The sequence below is a fragment of the Eublepharis macularius genome, chromosome 3 (assembly GCF_028583425.1).
Source record: "Eublepharis macularius isolate TG4126 chromosome 3, MPM_Emac_v1.0, whole genome shotgun sequence".
Taxonomy (NCBI): Eukaryota; Metazoa; Chordata; class Lepidosauria; order Squamata; family Eublepharidae; genus Eublepharis; species Eublepharis macularius.
Window position 1 is genome coordinate 65,777,578 of NC_072792.1, and position 15,390 is coordinate 65,792,967.

At 41.2% G+C, this 15,390-nt stretch overlaps 1 protein-coding gene across 2 annotated transcripts in view; it reads right to left on the minus strand.

The window, feature by feature from the left end:
• Window positions 1-15,390, minus strand: part of ARHGAP6 (Rho GTPase activating protein 6) — a 317,422-nt gene that overhangs the window by 23,601 nt on the left and 278,431 nt on the right. For both annotated transcript variants that reach the window (XM_054973322.1, XM_054973323.1), the window contains exons 4-6: window positions 7,670-7,926; window positions 5,798-5,993; window positions 2,150-2,205 (exon numbers count right to left, since the gene is read on the minus strand). In XM_054973322.1, coding sequence (XP_054829297.1) covers window positions 2,150-2,205; window positions 5,798-5,993; window positions 7,670-7,926 — 509 coding nt within the window. The remainder of the gene's footprint in view (window positions 1-2,149; window positions 2,206-5,797; window positions 5,994-7,669; window positions 7,927-15,390) is intronic.

Genomic DNA, 15,390 nt, shown 5'->3' on the forward strand with positions numbered 1-15,390 from the left:
AAATATTAGAAGAGATTGCAGTGATTTTTCCTATTAGTGCAACCTCTGGAGCTCATTTGCTGCTACAAGATACCTCTTTCCCCAATAAAGACTTAAAGGAATATCTGTTCTCTCAATTACCTTCCACAGCGATTCATGTTTTATTGGTTAATGAGTCTTCTGTTTTTGAATACTTTTATTATTGCAGTTTCATTCTTCATATGCTATTCTGAGTGCTTACTGAAACACTGGCCTAAAAATGATAATAAATAAATACAGTACTATCCCATTATAATTCTTGCTTTCCCAGAGCAACTGACTTATTCTTGTTCTTTGTCAGAGCAACTGACTTGTTCTTTGTCTAATACTACTGATATTTGTTTTTGTGGACTCTCCTCGCTTCAGCTTAACTCTGAACTCTTGGAATCTGAAATCTGACTTCCTCAATTTTGAGAAACTATTATGGTTCCCTACAACCTGTTTCCGGACCTTGTTGTAGTTCTCATCTTATTTGAGAGAGAATCTGATTGTATTTTTTAATCCATACTAGAGATGGGCACAAACCAGAAAAAAACCAAACCATGTGGTTTGTCAAATTTCACGAACCACAAACTTTCACGAACCTGTCCCTGGTTCGTGAACCAGTTCATTTGGTTCGTGAAAACGTCACATCCAGGTCAGAAAATCATCACTTCTGCGCCAGCAGAAGGCCACTTCTGGGTCAGCAGAAGGTCTGCAGGAAGTCCATCCCCTGTTGCGTAGGAAACTGATTGATCGGCACCAGGATGAACCAAAAAACGAACCAAACAGTGATGAACCAAAAAACAAACCAAATGAACCAGCCTAAAGTTCATGGCGGTTTGTCAGAAATGGGATCTGACGAACCGCTGGTTCACGAACCATAAACCGGCCTGGTTCGTCATGAATTTTGGTTCATATTTCAGTTCGTGCCCATATCTAATCCTTACCTGCTGTACCATGATTAACACATTAATCAAAATGTGGGGAAAATCTCATTTCATGGACAAACTATGATACATGTATTTTATTCACATGCCTGCTGATTCACCAGTAAAGCTAGAACGTGTATTAACAGAAAGCCAAATGTATAGGTGAGAGGAATTAAACTAGTCTCTTTCCTTTCTTTACTACACTGCATGCACTCCATCATTTTAAGCATTTTTAATAGCCTGGCTCTGATACCAAAAGTGAGCTAAGCTAGAAAGAAAATGTTTCAGCCAATGGAACACAGGAAAATGATGGGACAGACACAGGATCTAACTCTTCTACACCAAATGAGCCAGTTCTGTTTTTTTTTAAAAAACTCTCTGCTTGACATGTGAATCAAGAGATTTGAAACCACATTTCTATCCTGCCCTGCTTCTAAGCACAGGGAAATATACTTCCTCAATTTTCTCCTCAGGCAAGTGGGAGTTTGAACCCAGTTTTCCTTGGTTCTAGTCCAATACACTATTATGCAACACTGATATAAAAACACATTTAAGTATACTTGTCATATCTAGTTTAGCCTTCAGTTACAGCTGTTGTAGTGAGAAAATTAGTAAATTAGGCTTTCTAAATAATTTCATCAGTGAAGAAGGTAGTAAAAAGGGTATTTTCTGAATCTTGCAAATTATTTAGACATATAAGACTGTGGGTTTTCTTTCTTTGCAAAAGAAAATTCCACAAAGAACCTAATCAGAAACTCCACATAAGAGGAAGTATCCAGAACACATCAGAAAAGAATGTCAAGCACTATAATTAATTTAGTGAAGAAAGATGGAAGTAAACTTGAGTGCGATGGAGGTGGCAGGAGAGAAAAGAAGCAGTATTTGATGACAGAGAGTGACATAGTGTATCACTGACAATGACCAGCAGGTGCCTTTTATCATTGGTGCATGTGGAGTCTGCAGCTGTCATTTCTGAATTGAGTAAAGAAATGCCAATTTTTATTTCAAACGTTACAATGGCTTTAAAAGGTAGCACACAGTAAGGTAAGCTTTGTTTCTAATTTTTTTTTAAAAAGGCTTGAAAGATTTTTCAAGTATTAGTATTTTCTCAGATCCTTTTTACAGATGATTAAATTCAGTAAAATTACTTAAGCAAAGAAGGGCACTTGAGTGAATAGGACTGGCAAAAAAATTATAAATGTTGTAAGGTACGGGCTCACCTGCCTTACTCTTTTTTTTGAGCTTCCAACTCTGAATATTCCCACAGTCTGCAGACCTAGAAACAGCAAATCTTTTTTTAATTTCATTATTTAAGGCTTTAGCAAAACACTGATGGACTGTTCAGAGTTATTTCAGCATGACATTTCTATATATTTATGGTCTACAATAAAATATTTGGCACATGATACCCTATATCCAAATTAAATTAAAATAACCTCCCCTGCCCCCCAAACAAACATTGCTTACAATTCAGGAAAAGGTGGATGTAGTTGATATGGTATTCTCAGGGAAGCTTATTGTTCACCTGAGACTTTTTAGTTACTTTACAGCTGCTGTTCAAGGGTAACACTAGAGGGAACTCTAAGACCAATCTATAACAGAGCCAGTATAATTCTTATATTATAAAGACACTTGAGCTTCATCTTCCTGATAAAGATATCAGAATGGGTGTGATGGTTTACAGATATAAAAAAGGAAAATCCTGAATGAGATTAACTTAGTATTGTACCTATTAGAGGCATGCACTGAGAGAATTTCTATTTCAGTTTCTAATTTGGGGTTTCCAAATGAACTATTTACTGTTATTGGCTTTTCCAGATGAAGTGTTGCAGGTCTGGATTTAATCCATTTGATGTTTTCCATTATTATGAGTTTTGGACCCATTCTTTGCAATGAGACCTCAGGGCTCTTTGGGGAAGCTGTTTTTGCAGTTAATAGCACCAAAATCATACAGAACACAGTCCCCCGCCTAAACCATCAACCCACCAAGTTTGAACACATACAAGAATAGGATTCTTGTTTGTTTATGGACCCCCCCCCCAGAATAGGTTAAGTGTTGACTGAATATGTGTACTCTGTTCTTTTCAAGGGGGTTTGAGGAAACAAGGATCTGGGGAAGTTATTTTCACACTTAACCAACAACTGCATCAACCATTAGTCCCCCTCCCTCTAAACCACTGACCCACTGAGGTTCATTTGACTCAGAAAAAGAGAGAGCCCCAAAAGTCTATGGAAGCAATCCTGAACAAGTATACTCAGATGTAAGTCCCATGTTATTCAATAGTGCTTACTCCCAGAGCAGTTTAGGATTTGCAGCCTATGATTGAAGTTTCCAAGGCTTTTATCAAGTCTGATTAATTGAACAGACCACTTGCCCCTCACCCAGCAGCACTTTCCTCACAGTGACCAACCGTCCAAGTGCCCTGATAGGAGTGGGGGAGACAGACAGTGACTGGGTAGCGACCAAAAATAAAAACCAAGATGCACCTTCCCTTCAATGGAGTTAGTTAAACTACTGGAACATTTCTGAAGCCGACTGGCAGGGAAGAGGTTGTGCTCCAAAGACCCAGTTAACAGGGAGACAATGCCACTGCCCGGGTAATGACTAAGGAAAGGTGCACTCATGGAGACACTCCCCTTTCCTGCCAACAGTTTGTCCAAGTAGCAGAGGAAAAAATGCACTCATGCTCACTGCACACATTCCCCCTTCCTACCAACGGATTTGAGGGCTCTCTCCCCTTTGGATATGATTAGTGACTGCTATTAAGGAAAAAAAAATGCAGCCAGCCAAGTGCCTGTCTGCTGTTGCTGCTGCTGCACAGCAAGAACCAAAACAAAACATATGAACTGTTTGGTGCAAGGGTGCTGTTATAACTTGGTTTCCCGAATTGGCTTCCCCATTCCAGATGCCACTTCGATGAATCCAAGCAGCTAATTCCAGGTGTATTTCCAGCTCATTTGTTTCATTTTACGCACCCTATTTATATTACTACAGCATTCTGGAGAGACATGAGTGGAGAAAAAGTGAATGTATGCATATTCCTAAAACGTGATTACTTCATGATCACAAAAAATAATCCCTTTTCCTGTATAGCCCTTTTCCGGTACAAAACTCACAACCTATTTTACCTTTCACAGGGTGAAGAAAGGGTCCTGTATTTTTTATTCCCATATGAGAGAAAGTAATATGGGTGGGGATAGTAGTGATGGGGAAAACAGCTGAACAGAAAGGGGTTTAACTATCCTTTCCTCTCATCACTGTCTCAGTCAGATTCATGTCTTCCCAAATGCATTTCATTTAAAACAAACTCAGGGACTGATCACATGTCTCCCTCACTTTTGTCTACTTTGGCTGAAATCTACCTTGTGATGCAGAGGCACACAGGGCCCTATTGTGAAGTAGAAGATTTCTCAGAACTTGAGGATTATACACCAGCCAATTAGCATCATGATGTAAATGAATGCCAAAAACCAGCTGTACAAAACTGAAGTATGCATTAGGTTTAGATGTCTGGATAGCTACCATGTAAACATACTCGTGTTTATGGACAATTGGCCATAAAAGATACCTTACATTTTTCAAGGTCTGATGTTCAAATTAGACGTGACAAGAGGATCCTCCTGTATATAGTCATGTGGCTTTCCATTCATGTGTAAAATGGTATGTGTCTATTTTTTATAAGAACTGGAGTTCGTGGGAAGGAGATCCCTTCTAGATCGGACATGAAAAAATGCTTAAAGTAATGTTAGTGATTTTCCACAGAGTGGAGGTAGGATTTCTTTCACCTTCCCAACACACTCTGTTTTGTGTTAATATATATATATATATATATATATATATATATATATATATATATATATACACACACAGCAATAAGGCCCATTGTTTGGAAAAATACAACTGGCCCAAGCAGCGCTCCCCCCCCCCCGCGCCTACCCCTGTGGCATCAGTTGAGGGAGGATCGAGAAAGAAATCGGGGGGCTCCCTCTTCCTCCAGCCCCTTGGCCACCAATTAGCTTGTGCTCTAGCAGCAAGGCCTTGGAAGGGCGGTGCTGGCACAGCCTTGCCAAGGCCACGTGGAGGCAGCAGGAAGCTGGGTCCCCAGCTACTGTGGGGCCTTGGGAGGGCATCACCATTGCACTGAGCTTTCCTGCAGTGGTGGTGGGCTCCTCAGGGTCTGTGGTGGTAAGCTCCTCCACAGCTGCGGAGCTCCTCGGCCTGCAGTGGCAGTGGGCTCCTCCATGGCAGCAGGCTCCCTGGAAGCCCCAAGGCAGCAGAAAGGCTCAGCGTTGTGGCGCTGGGTCTTCCCATCGCTGTGCTAGGGCGTCCTGGGCCTCCAAAAGCCCTGAGGCACCAGGAAGGCCCAGTGCCACAGCACCAGACCTTTCCACAGGCACGTTGGGCCTTCCCATCACTGGGGCAGGGCTTCACAGGTGTCCGGAAGCCCTGAGGCAGTGGGAAGTCCCGGGGAAGCAGGAAGGCCTGGCACTGCAGCACTGGGGCTTCCTGCTGCTGTGCCAGGCCTTCCCATTGCTAGGCCAGGGCTTCGTGGGTCTCCGAAAGCCCTGAACGGCTCTGGGCCTTCCTGCAGCTGCACTGATCCCTTCTGGGTCTCTGGAGTTCCCAAGGAGGTGGCAGGGAGGCAAACCCTTTTGCCCCCCAACTCACTTCTTATCCCCATGTATTGCACCTGAGTGGAGATAAGAAGTGAGTCGTTGGCAACACTGTTTGCCTTTTATGTCTTAAGGTAATTCTATTTCCCTGTGAACAGAAAAATATGTGAATAAATACATAGGGATCCTTCCAATCACATCTTGGTTGATTCCAAAGTTATACAGCTTCCATTACTAAGTTGAAACATGCTTACCATGCTTTTCTAAATGCTGGCAACAGCTGTCTACAAGCCGAGGAACCTGTCTGTAAATAGGGTTGAGACTTAGTTTTTTGTCCCTGGCTTTTTCTTTCTTGCTCTGAGTTTCAGCAGGCAATGACAGCTGTAGAGCCTCTAGCAGTCGAGACTGACTGTCATCAAGATCCGTAATAGAGTCGACAGACATGGCACCCTGCAACATACACAAATGTAAGCAACTGGTATTTCTGCAGAGACTGAACTGGCTGTCCTGAGTCCCATTTGAATTCTGAGCTCAACAGATCTGTCCATAAATCCAAGCTTCTCTGTTTCATGACAGACTCAGCACTGCAGAATGGGAATATTAAGTAATACCAAATTCTAAGAAATTTATGTCAAAGATTAATGAAACATATTACTAGAGAAATAAAAGTTCTCCTACAACTGTAATTACATCAAATAGATCTTTCCCATTAAAAAAATTAAGATTAAAAAAATGCAAAATTAATCTCTGACTTCAGTTGCTTCTTAACTCCTTTTTTCTTTACTATGAAGGAGCAGAGATTATCACAACTGGAAAAAATAATATAGGCTAGAGGAAAGGTCTGGGGTTATTATGTTTAGAGTCTTCATTCATCCAGAGTGGAGAAATCTGGAGATTATTTAGTTAATAAATATCCATTACATTCCTTTTAAAGTTGTCTTCCATTGTTAAATGTTGTCTGCTATTGCTTCATATGTATAGATATCATATGGGTATTGGCATCATATATTTTCTGAATATCAAGTATCTGCTGCCAGATGTTTGACAAACACTTGCAAATGTAAGAATTTTTGAACAACATTCATGTCAAAGGTGTTTTGGAGCAAATGAGTCTTCTTTTAGTTTTAATGTGCTTGTTTTTCTATACTGTTAAAATATACTTGTGGATAAGAAGTCCAGACCAACCCTCTACTTCAGAAAACCAGTTATAGAAGTGAAAGCACAAGGTCAAAACATAAACAAAAACATTAGCTATTACTGGGAGTAACTAGTCCTAAAGGAATGGTATGTCTTAAGTGGTGGATCGTGCCACCATACAGAATTCATAACTGGCTATCTCCAAGGAGATGGGAGAAGCTCCTTAACCTTCAGTCATTCAGGGAACAAAGCCATTTAGATATGAATACGTAATAAAGGATGTGCATTTAGACAGCAAATTGTTTAGATTGGTTTTCCCATACAAAATGTAAGGTAGAAAAGCAGCTATCAAGTTCCCAGTAAAAAATAATGGTGGTGGAAAATACCATCAAGGCATAGCCAATTTATGGGTCCCCTATAGGATTTTCAAGGCAAGAAATGTTCAGAGGTGACTGGTCATTGCCTGCTGTCTCTGTATAGCAACCCTACTCTTCCTTGGAGGCGTCCCACCCACAAATGTTGTAAGTGGAAACAAAATTATCAAAACTGCTCCTGAAAAAGAGCCCCATTAGTATTCACTTTAACACATACTACAAAAATGTTTGCTCAGACCTCCCGGTATACACTTCAAAAATGCTTGCTTAAATTTCTATGGTATACACTCGGACTTCTGAAAATCAACGAAATATCACAGACAATACCATGTGGGCACAGTCTTACAAATAATTGCCAATTCACAGATCCAGTCATACTGTCAAATGACAATATGAATTGTATGAATATGGTTGGACTTCTGAATTGGCAGCTATTAGAACGATTATGATGAAGAAGAGCTGGGAAAGAGAGATGACAGTTAAAATTACAACTTCTATCGTTTTGATCATGGCTAACTTTAATTGAACAACAGCAGAGCAGATATGGGATTATAACTTCTTGGGAAATTTCCACAGAGCCAGCAGAATTCACAACACTTTCAGTAAAACACTTACTCTCCTCCTTGCTCGTGGGGCTGGCTCCGGTGTGTTAGGCGACGTAGATTCATTTGGTGTTTCAGAGGTGGAGCTAAGAGATGAGTTACTGCTTGAGAGTTCTTTGTTCTGCCTCTTACTTCCAAATGGCAGAAGGGAGGCTACAAACTCTGAAACTTCCCTCTGCTCTTCTTTCTGAGTATCCTGCTTCAGTTTGTAGGCCCGATCATTAGCTATCACTTGCGATAATGGCATTCCAAAAGCTTGGGGTACGAATTCTGGGGGGGGGGGGGAGAAAAATCACTTACTTAAAATGATAAAATGAATAAGCTTCCCGAGGGCTCATTTCTTTTCCTGTAAAGACACTAAATTATTAACACACTAAAATGGATTCCATATCTTGCAGACATCTATTTAACAATGTTATACAGAGTAGTTGGTATTTTTACATCTGATAGGTAAATTTGATGAAAGCCAGTTTGGTGTTAAGAGTGGTTAAGAGCAGCAGGACTCCAAGCTGAAGAACCGAGTTTGATTCCCCGCTCCTCCACTTGAAGCCACTAGGTGACCTTGGGCTAGTCACAGCTCTCTGGAGCTCTCTCAGCCCCACCCACTTCACAGGGTGTTTTGTTGTGCGGATAATAATAACATACTTTGTAAACCGCTCTGAGTGGGTGTTAAGTCATCCTGAAGGGCCGTATATAAATTGAATGTTAATATTATTATTCAATCAGGGCGATTTAATCAGCTGCAGTTGTATGGGGGGAAGTATAAAAACTGGGAGTGGGGGTGGGGAGGAAGCAAGAAGAAAGAAAGGCATATTGGCTGAAAAGTTGGTATTTCAGCAGCCTCAATCTCCATCTGATCTTTGGGCAGATAGCTTGTAAAAAGAGTAAAACACATACTTAAAATTTGAATTTTTGTTGTATATACAGAGTGGTGGAAGCAATGAAGCTAAGGTTTAAAAAATTCAAATCAGGGTTGACAGCAAACAAACAATTTAAACACAAATTATTTCTCCCCATGGTTCCAAGTTAAGACTGCTTTTAAAAAACGGCATGTTTTGCTCAGTGCAATAGTAAATGTGTATTTTAAAATCAGTTTCTTGATTTCACCTGGCTACTGTTAAAGATTGACACTCAGTCTCAATAAAAAGGCACATTGTCTTATCTTAAACCAATCATAAGTGAATGAAAAAAGCAACAAAACATTAAACCAAGAACACTTGAAACAAGACTGTTTCTGAGAAATGAACATGCTATTTTATATTCACCATGGGACACTCTTCCTTCTTTTAGATAGGCTATGGCATGCTGAAGTCTCTAGAGGAAACTACTGTTGGAACCGTTTGAACAAACAGCAAAAATTACTTCATATTAACAAAAAGGGTCAGAAAGTAGATGAGACTGCCTTACGCTCCACCACCCACTATAAACCTCCTTCTACCGATTTGGGGCTTCACAGGCAGTTAAGGGTAGTCATAATAACCCATCACCTGTCTAATTTTCAGACAAAGAGTCCTGACCAAAATCCACATCAGTTCCCCCCTCTGCCCAGAGGCTCCACCAGACGTACAGCCCGTTCCCTATACCCACCTCCCCTCACCCAACTACTATCCAAGGATACTGGGGAAAGGGAACTCAGAGTTAACACGCTACCACCATTTATTTAAATTTGCCCTATTTTGTCATGACAAGTGTATTTGAGTTTTGTGTGTGTGTGTTATTTCCCCACAGCCAACAACTTCAAGCCAACCAAGGTTAAAACAGAAACAAGAATAACTTTTATTTAAAACACAGAAATAGGAGATGATTTTAAAACTCATAGATATATTGTGGTTAAACAACATATGCAATGATAGAGCAGTAATTTCACTATCATTTTTTAGAGAGTGTGGGTGATAACCTATTTCAGGAACAATATTTTCTAGGTGTTATCGCCGTCTTTGATTTAAACATACACAGTTAAAAAGAGCATGCTAACATTAAAAATGCATGTGTTTGCCCAGGAGGGCAGACACCGTTAATATTACCATGAAATAAAGTTAATAAACTGGTAACAAACTGAAGATATTGAGAACCACCTATTTACCTCAAAATTGGCAATGGCTTCTTCAACATGAAAAAATGAATCTCAACTTAGTTACACAAAGGGAAAGTTCAGGGGAATAAAGGACAAAAGGACTACTTTTTGCACAAATCTGTGTAAAAAGCAGAGAAGAGAGGAATGATTTAAAAGGAAGAGTTCAAATCCCAGCTGTGGTAACTGATCATTTTAGCTTTTTGTTGGCTTTGTTTTTCCACCAACAAATGAATAGTTCTTTAGATTTCAGCATTTCCCCTTCTTTTACACTACACAGGTGTCAAAAAGTATTATTAATGCCTTTAAGCAGCACTCAATTTTCTTGTACTGTTTATAAATTACCTTTTAAAATGCTAGCATTTACCCAGCTTCTGTAGCTCCTTCAATGATGAGAAATGACTATGCACTTTATTTGATTTCGAAGGAGCAGAAACACCATAACTTTAACAATATGTACACCAAAAAAATGTGGGTCTGTGTGTACTGAACTAACTGTAAATAGTAACATAACTGAATGGACTTTACTTCTATGATTCCAACCAACCTCATCTCACCTGTGTGTCGTGTCTACTGACATTCCTCGCCTTAGTCCTCATGTATGGTACAATTGGCAAATGGTGTCCCATGCTAGGGCCATTATCAGCCAGTTTCCTGGACAGCCCACTTTTGACACCTGGTTCTACAACTCAGCAGCAGCCACTACTATAACTAGCACCATCACCAGACCCTTTTTCACTATATGGTGACGTAAGACTTATGTTAAAAAAAGCATAACCAGGATATAAATCTAGTAAGATTCTTGAAGCAGTTATAACATTTTAAAATATAAGTATTTCTCCTCTCTCCCTGTCTGAAGTCCTCACTATGGGATGTGGGTTCTGCTGTAGATCATTCATTCTCAGTATCTTTAAAACTTGTCCCTTCCTCACGATGCTGAAAGCAATTAAAGAAAATCCACAGTAGTATTTTGTGAACTACAAAGCATTGTTTTTACACAGAGATGCATCTCCCAAAAGGAACATGCTGGAAGGGAAGTCAACTGCTGTTGGGCCTCTAATGCTGGTGAGATTGGAATGGCAGGTGCTTAGATGGTATATTCTCTAGCTCCTTCTTCCCAAGATTATAGCATTTATCTCCCAGGCTGAGAAAGCAGAAATTAGGGATCAGGTTCCCTGAAGAGATTCTCCAGTTCTACTCCATCCTTGATACTTCACAGAGTGGATGGACACAGAGCTGGCAGTGATTTTTCTTCCGTCTGACAAAGGAAGAGAGTAAGTAGCACATTTCTCCCCATGGCAGTGATAAGTTTGCCAATACAAATTACAGGGTTTGGAAGGAGCAACAGGCAGTAACTCCTTACCAGTGGGATAGGTCTTAATACCACTTCATTGCTATAGTGGTGGCAAGAATATTCTCCCCAACAGCTAGACAACTAAATGCCTCTGGTGTAGGAGCACCATCTATCCACTCATTGCCCAAAGAAAGAGGGTACCTGCTTAATACCACAATGAATCATCCACCCTCAACAACTGGAGGCAGGAAAATAGTTATAACAATTAGGGAAAGGAATTGCATGGATCAGTGTGTGTGCACTGGCAGCTGCTGCTGCTCCTAGAAGCCATACTTGCTTGTTGAGAACAAAAGAAGCACCTGGCATCATGTCTACCTTCTGCTACTATCTAAAAAAGAGCAAATAGATGGGGCACAGAATGACAAGGTGGTGCAGCACACTCAGTGGAGGCATTGGAAGGCATTCTACCTGAAACCTAATGCCCCTCTTCCCAGTGTCCCTCTAGAATGAATTCTTTCTGTGTTTCATTTTTCATGACTTGCTCCATGCAAATAACAATTTCCTTGGGGAATCCAAACTGGCAGGTAAAGTGCTGTGGCACTTGGGATTTTAGAGGAGGTTATGATTTCACTAAAGATTTTCTGCCCAGAATCTTCTCAAAGTATACATGTAAGTAGGTCCTGTTGGTTGCTATGTCTTGATTCTGTACCGCTTAATGATGTGGGATGAAATGACACAAATAGCTGAGGGAATGGAAATAGAGCTGATATGTGATATCACAAAGGTCTGGGATTGGATTGTAAGACTTGGGTTCATTGCAACTTTTTCCAAAGGTGTGGTGGTCTTCAGATGCAAAGTACATTTCTCCAGCTTTAGGCATTCTCAAAAAACCCAGTGCAGTTCAATGAGTCAAAAAGCACCTAGTGTCAGAGGTTAGGATCTGAGACACTGAAGGATCCCTTCCCAGTAACCTTGAGAAGCTGCTTTTCTCAGTGTGGTCTTCAACAAACAAGGGGCTCTTGCACAGATGAATGTTATTAGATTTCTCAACAACATCATATTGTCTTCCCTCTAATCTTTTCGACAGTTTGCCTCATTCTCACTTAAGTAAAGTGGTTCAGGAGCAAGAGATGGACAGTCAGGGAGACATGCTTGCTTGCTCAAATACTGCTACAGAAGAATGCTGGACTTACTCTACAATAAATATATAATGAAATTCACAGGTTTCCACTTGGTTGAAATAGAATGAATATATTTCATCACTAAAAAGCTATAGCCTCTCTATATAACAGAGCTCCATTAGAAAAAAAATCAAAATTTTGCTACCATCTAATCTGATTTAATAAAAGACTGCTTATTCACTTGCTCATATAAAATGTTTACACTTGGAGACAGAAAGACTCAAGAATTCCTGGAAAAACGAAGCTCTTGGCTTATTGCTTTTTCATTGCAGTAAAAGAGATCATGTAAACAGCAGCAAGGTATCTGTCTCTGGTATGAAGAGTGGGTAGAGTGTTCCCAAGAGAATGCCCCAAGATGGTAATCACAGGTACGTGGATCAAATAATATCCAAGCCCATACGGATGCAGGCTGTTTCACCATAATAATATTAAGCTAGCAACTTCTGAAACAATCTCAGATCATGGATAATGTAAATGAACCCTTTGCTTAACAGAGGGAACATTTTGTACACTTCTTACAGTTTATCTGCTTAAAGTCAAGTCATAGATTAGATGAAACATACCTTAGAAATCCTACATTCTTTGCCTTAGTTACAGCCTTCTTAATAGTAATGCAAGAATCAGAGGCTTATCAAATAAAGCATGACATCTGCAAATCAAGGCTTGCAGGCAGGCAAAACTAGGAGAGCACCACTGTGAATGAGAACACTCAAGACACATCTGTGTGACGACGCCTACACGTGCTGTGCTGTACAGAGAAGAATGTTTGTTTTGGAGAAGTTGCCTGGCAATGAAAGACATTCACTTTATAAAATAAACTTCTGAAATGCTTGTTAAAAACACAATTGTGCGAGCACTGAACAGAACATTTTCAACTCACTGTCAAGCATAAAGAGGAAGGGTGGGGGTTGGGGGTTGGCTATGAATGTTGCTTGGAGCAGCGTGGGTTGACCATGAATCAAGTCTCGGCAGTGCACTCATATCCTTACAGAAAAGAACAATACTGAGAGGTTTATTTAAGCGATTGGGCATAGCACAAAAGAGAAACCCCACAAAGGCATATTCTGCTTGGAAGGCAACCAATTGTTCAAGTTTTCTCATGTTCAACACACACACATGGTTTTGCTACAGTACATTGACTTGGGTAACCACTGTGGGCCAGTTCACCAAAGTTCACATGTGGAATGTGCCAGTAAGGAGTTTCTCAAGACAAATCTCAAGGAAAGACAAGTTTCTGTTACAGGAATGTCATTGCAAGGGGGTAATTGACACAATGGGTCAGTTCAGACCTAACACTTCACCATGGCTTAGTTGACATGACCATAGTGAATTGACAGTCTGTCAAACCAGGATCTGAAGCTGGATCATTTAGCAGAGTCTTAGGTATTGCTTCATGTAATGTATTTATGTGGTATCTTGGCTTATTCCCTGGTGACACTCTGTGCCTACCATGCTTGCCTGGCAAGTGGGGCTCAAAAACTAAACCGCTCTTGCCTTTGGCTAAATTTCGCTAGCAGGTTGCCTCTCTCCATTTTGGCTTTGAATCTACTTGACAATAGAGTTGAGGTTTGTTTTTTGAAAGATAAATTCTGGTTTCACTAACTAACTGGAACTGTACTGAACTGAGTTACTGGGCCAGTTCAGGCACAGCACAAAATTACGACTTCTTCTAACTATGTTTGTGAACACAAGAATCAACTCACAGTGACTCAAATCCTGGGTTGTCTTGATAAATACTGGTTTTTACTCATCCCCCAAGGATGTTAGAGGAATGGCCTATGTTTAGACAATCCCATTAACAATCATTAAATTAAACCTTGTTTTTGAAAAGACTCTGGACCAAATCTCTATGAGACAAACCTTTACTGTTAATATGGGGCCAGGGGACAAAGAAACATAGTCCCTCTCAATGGTCACCTCCTTCTGGCTTGGGATAACTTGTTACAGCTATTCTAACTAGTATAGTCTAGTCCATTATTATGGTGGTGGTCTTTATGAATATTGTGTTTTTATTTTTCCTGAATAATGCTCTTTTCCTTGATCCATTCAGTCTGGCTATAGAACTGGATAAGGAAGAGGCTGCTTCGGTAGCCCTTGTGGACAATTGTTGTCAGAAAATCCACAAATTCCTCTAAACCTGTGTTTCCCAGACTGTGGGTGGGACCCAAATCAAATTAGAGAATCCTCATTAAAATCTGAATATATGAATGCCAGATTAAACCAAATATATTCAGAATTATAAAACCAAATATATTCATTTTAAATCTGGCTGGCTACTTCTTCAAGCTGTTTTTCTTTGTTTCAGCCTGAAATAAGCTGGCTGCTTCTCCAAGCTGTTTTTGTCACTTTGTTTCAGGGAAGTGAGTGAACGAGTGGCCAATGGAGAGTTGCTTGCTTTGATGCTTCCTTGTTGTCAGCAGCAGAGGGATCCCTGGACTTGATCTCCCCCAAACTGAGGGATGCTCTCAGCTGACCCCATAGACTCCCCAAGCCCCCCCCAAACTACCCCCACAAGGTGACAGAAGCAGCTGTGGGCTCCCCGTGGCGTTGGGCGCAGCCTCCTCCAGCACCAGCAACTGCTACACTCTCTGTGATCACAAGGATCAGCCTGGAAACATCGCTGGTAGTCCACACCGGTGCAAGGCAGCCAGAGGATGGGCCGCAGTGGCACCCACGTAGCCAGTTCAAGAGGCTCCCTCGGGACTATGCTGCAATGAACCTGCACCTCCCATGGCCAGTGCTGGAATCTCAGATGCCAGGAGCGCTAGAGGCCCAACCCTCATCCCTGCTGCCACAGAGGCAGAACTGGCCAGCTTGGACTGAGTAAGCCTGAATGTCCAATCAGCCCCCACCTGAGGCTCTTCCAGCCCAGGCCAGCGCGATGGTAACCATGGAAAGCCACTTGCACTGAGCATGCTGCAGCCCCTAAACACTGAGTTGGCCTAGACACTGGGTATGGGGATGGGAAGGTGGGACTGGGGAAGGATGAGGGTATAAAGGGATGAGGCCTTGAGGTGGCCAAGGAGGAGGACAGAAGCCAGACAGAGTGAGCAAGCCAAGAAACTACAGTCCAAAAGAGCAGCTTGGGCAAAGTGTGACCTAACCGCAGTCTAGTGCTCCCAATCTGAGGCCACGAGGCAGCCCTAGTGGAGTAGGGCCCCAAGGGTTTATGTTAAGGTTTCTTTATA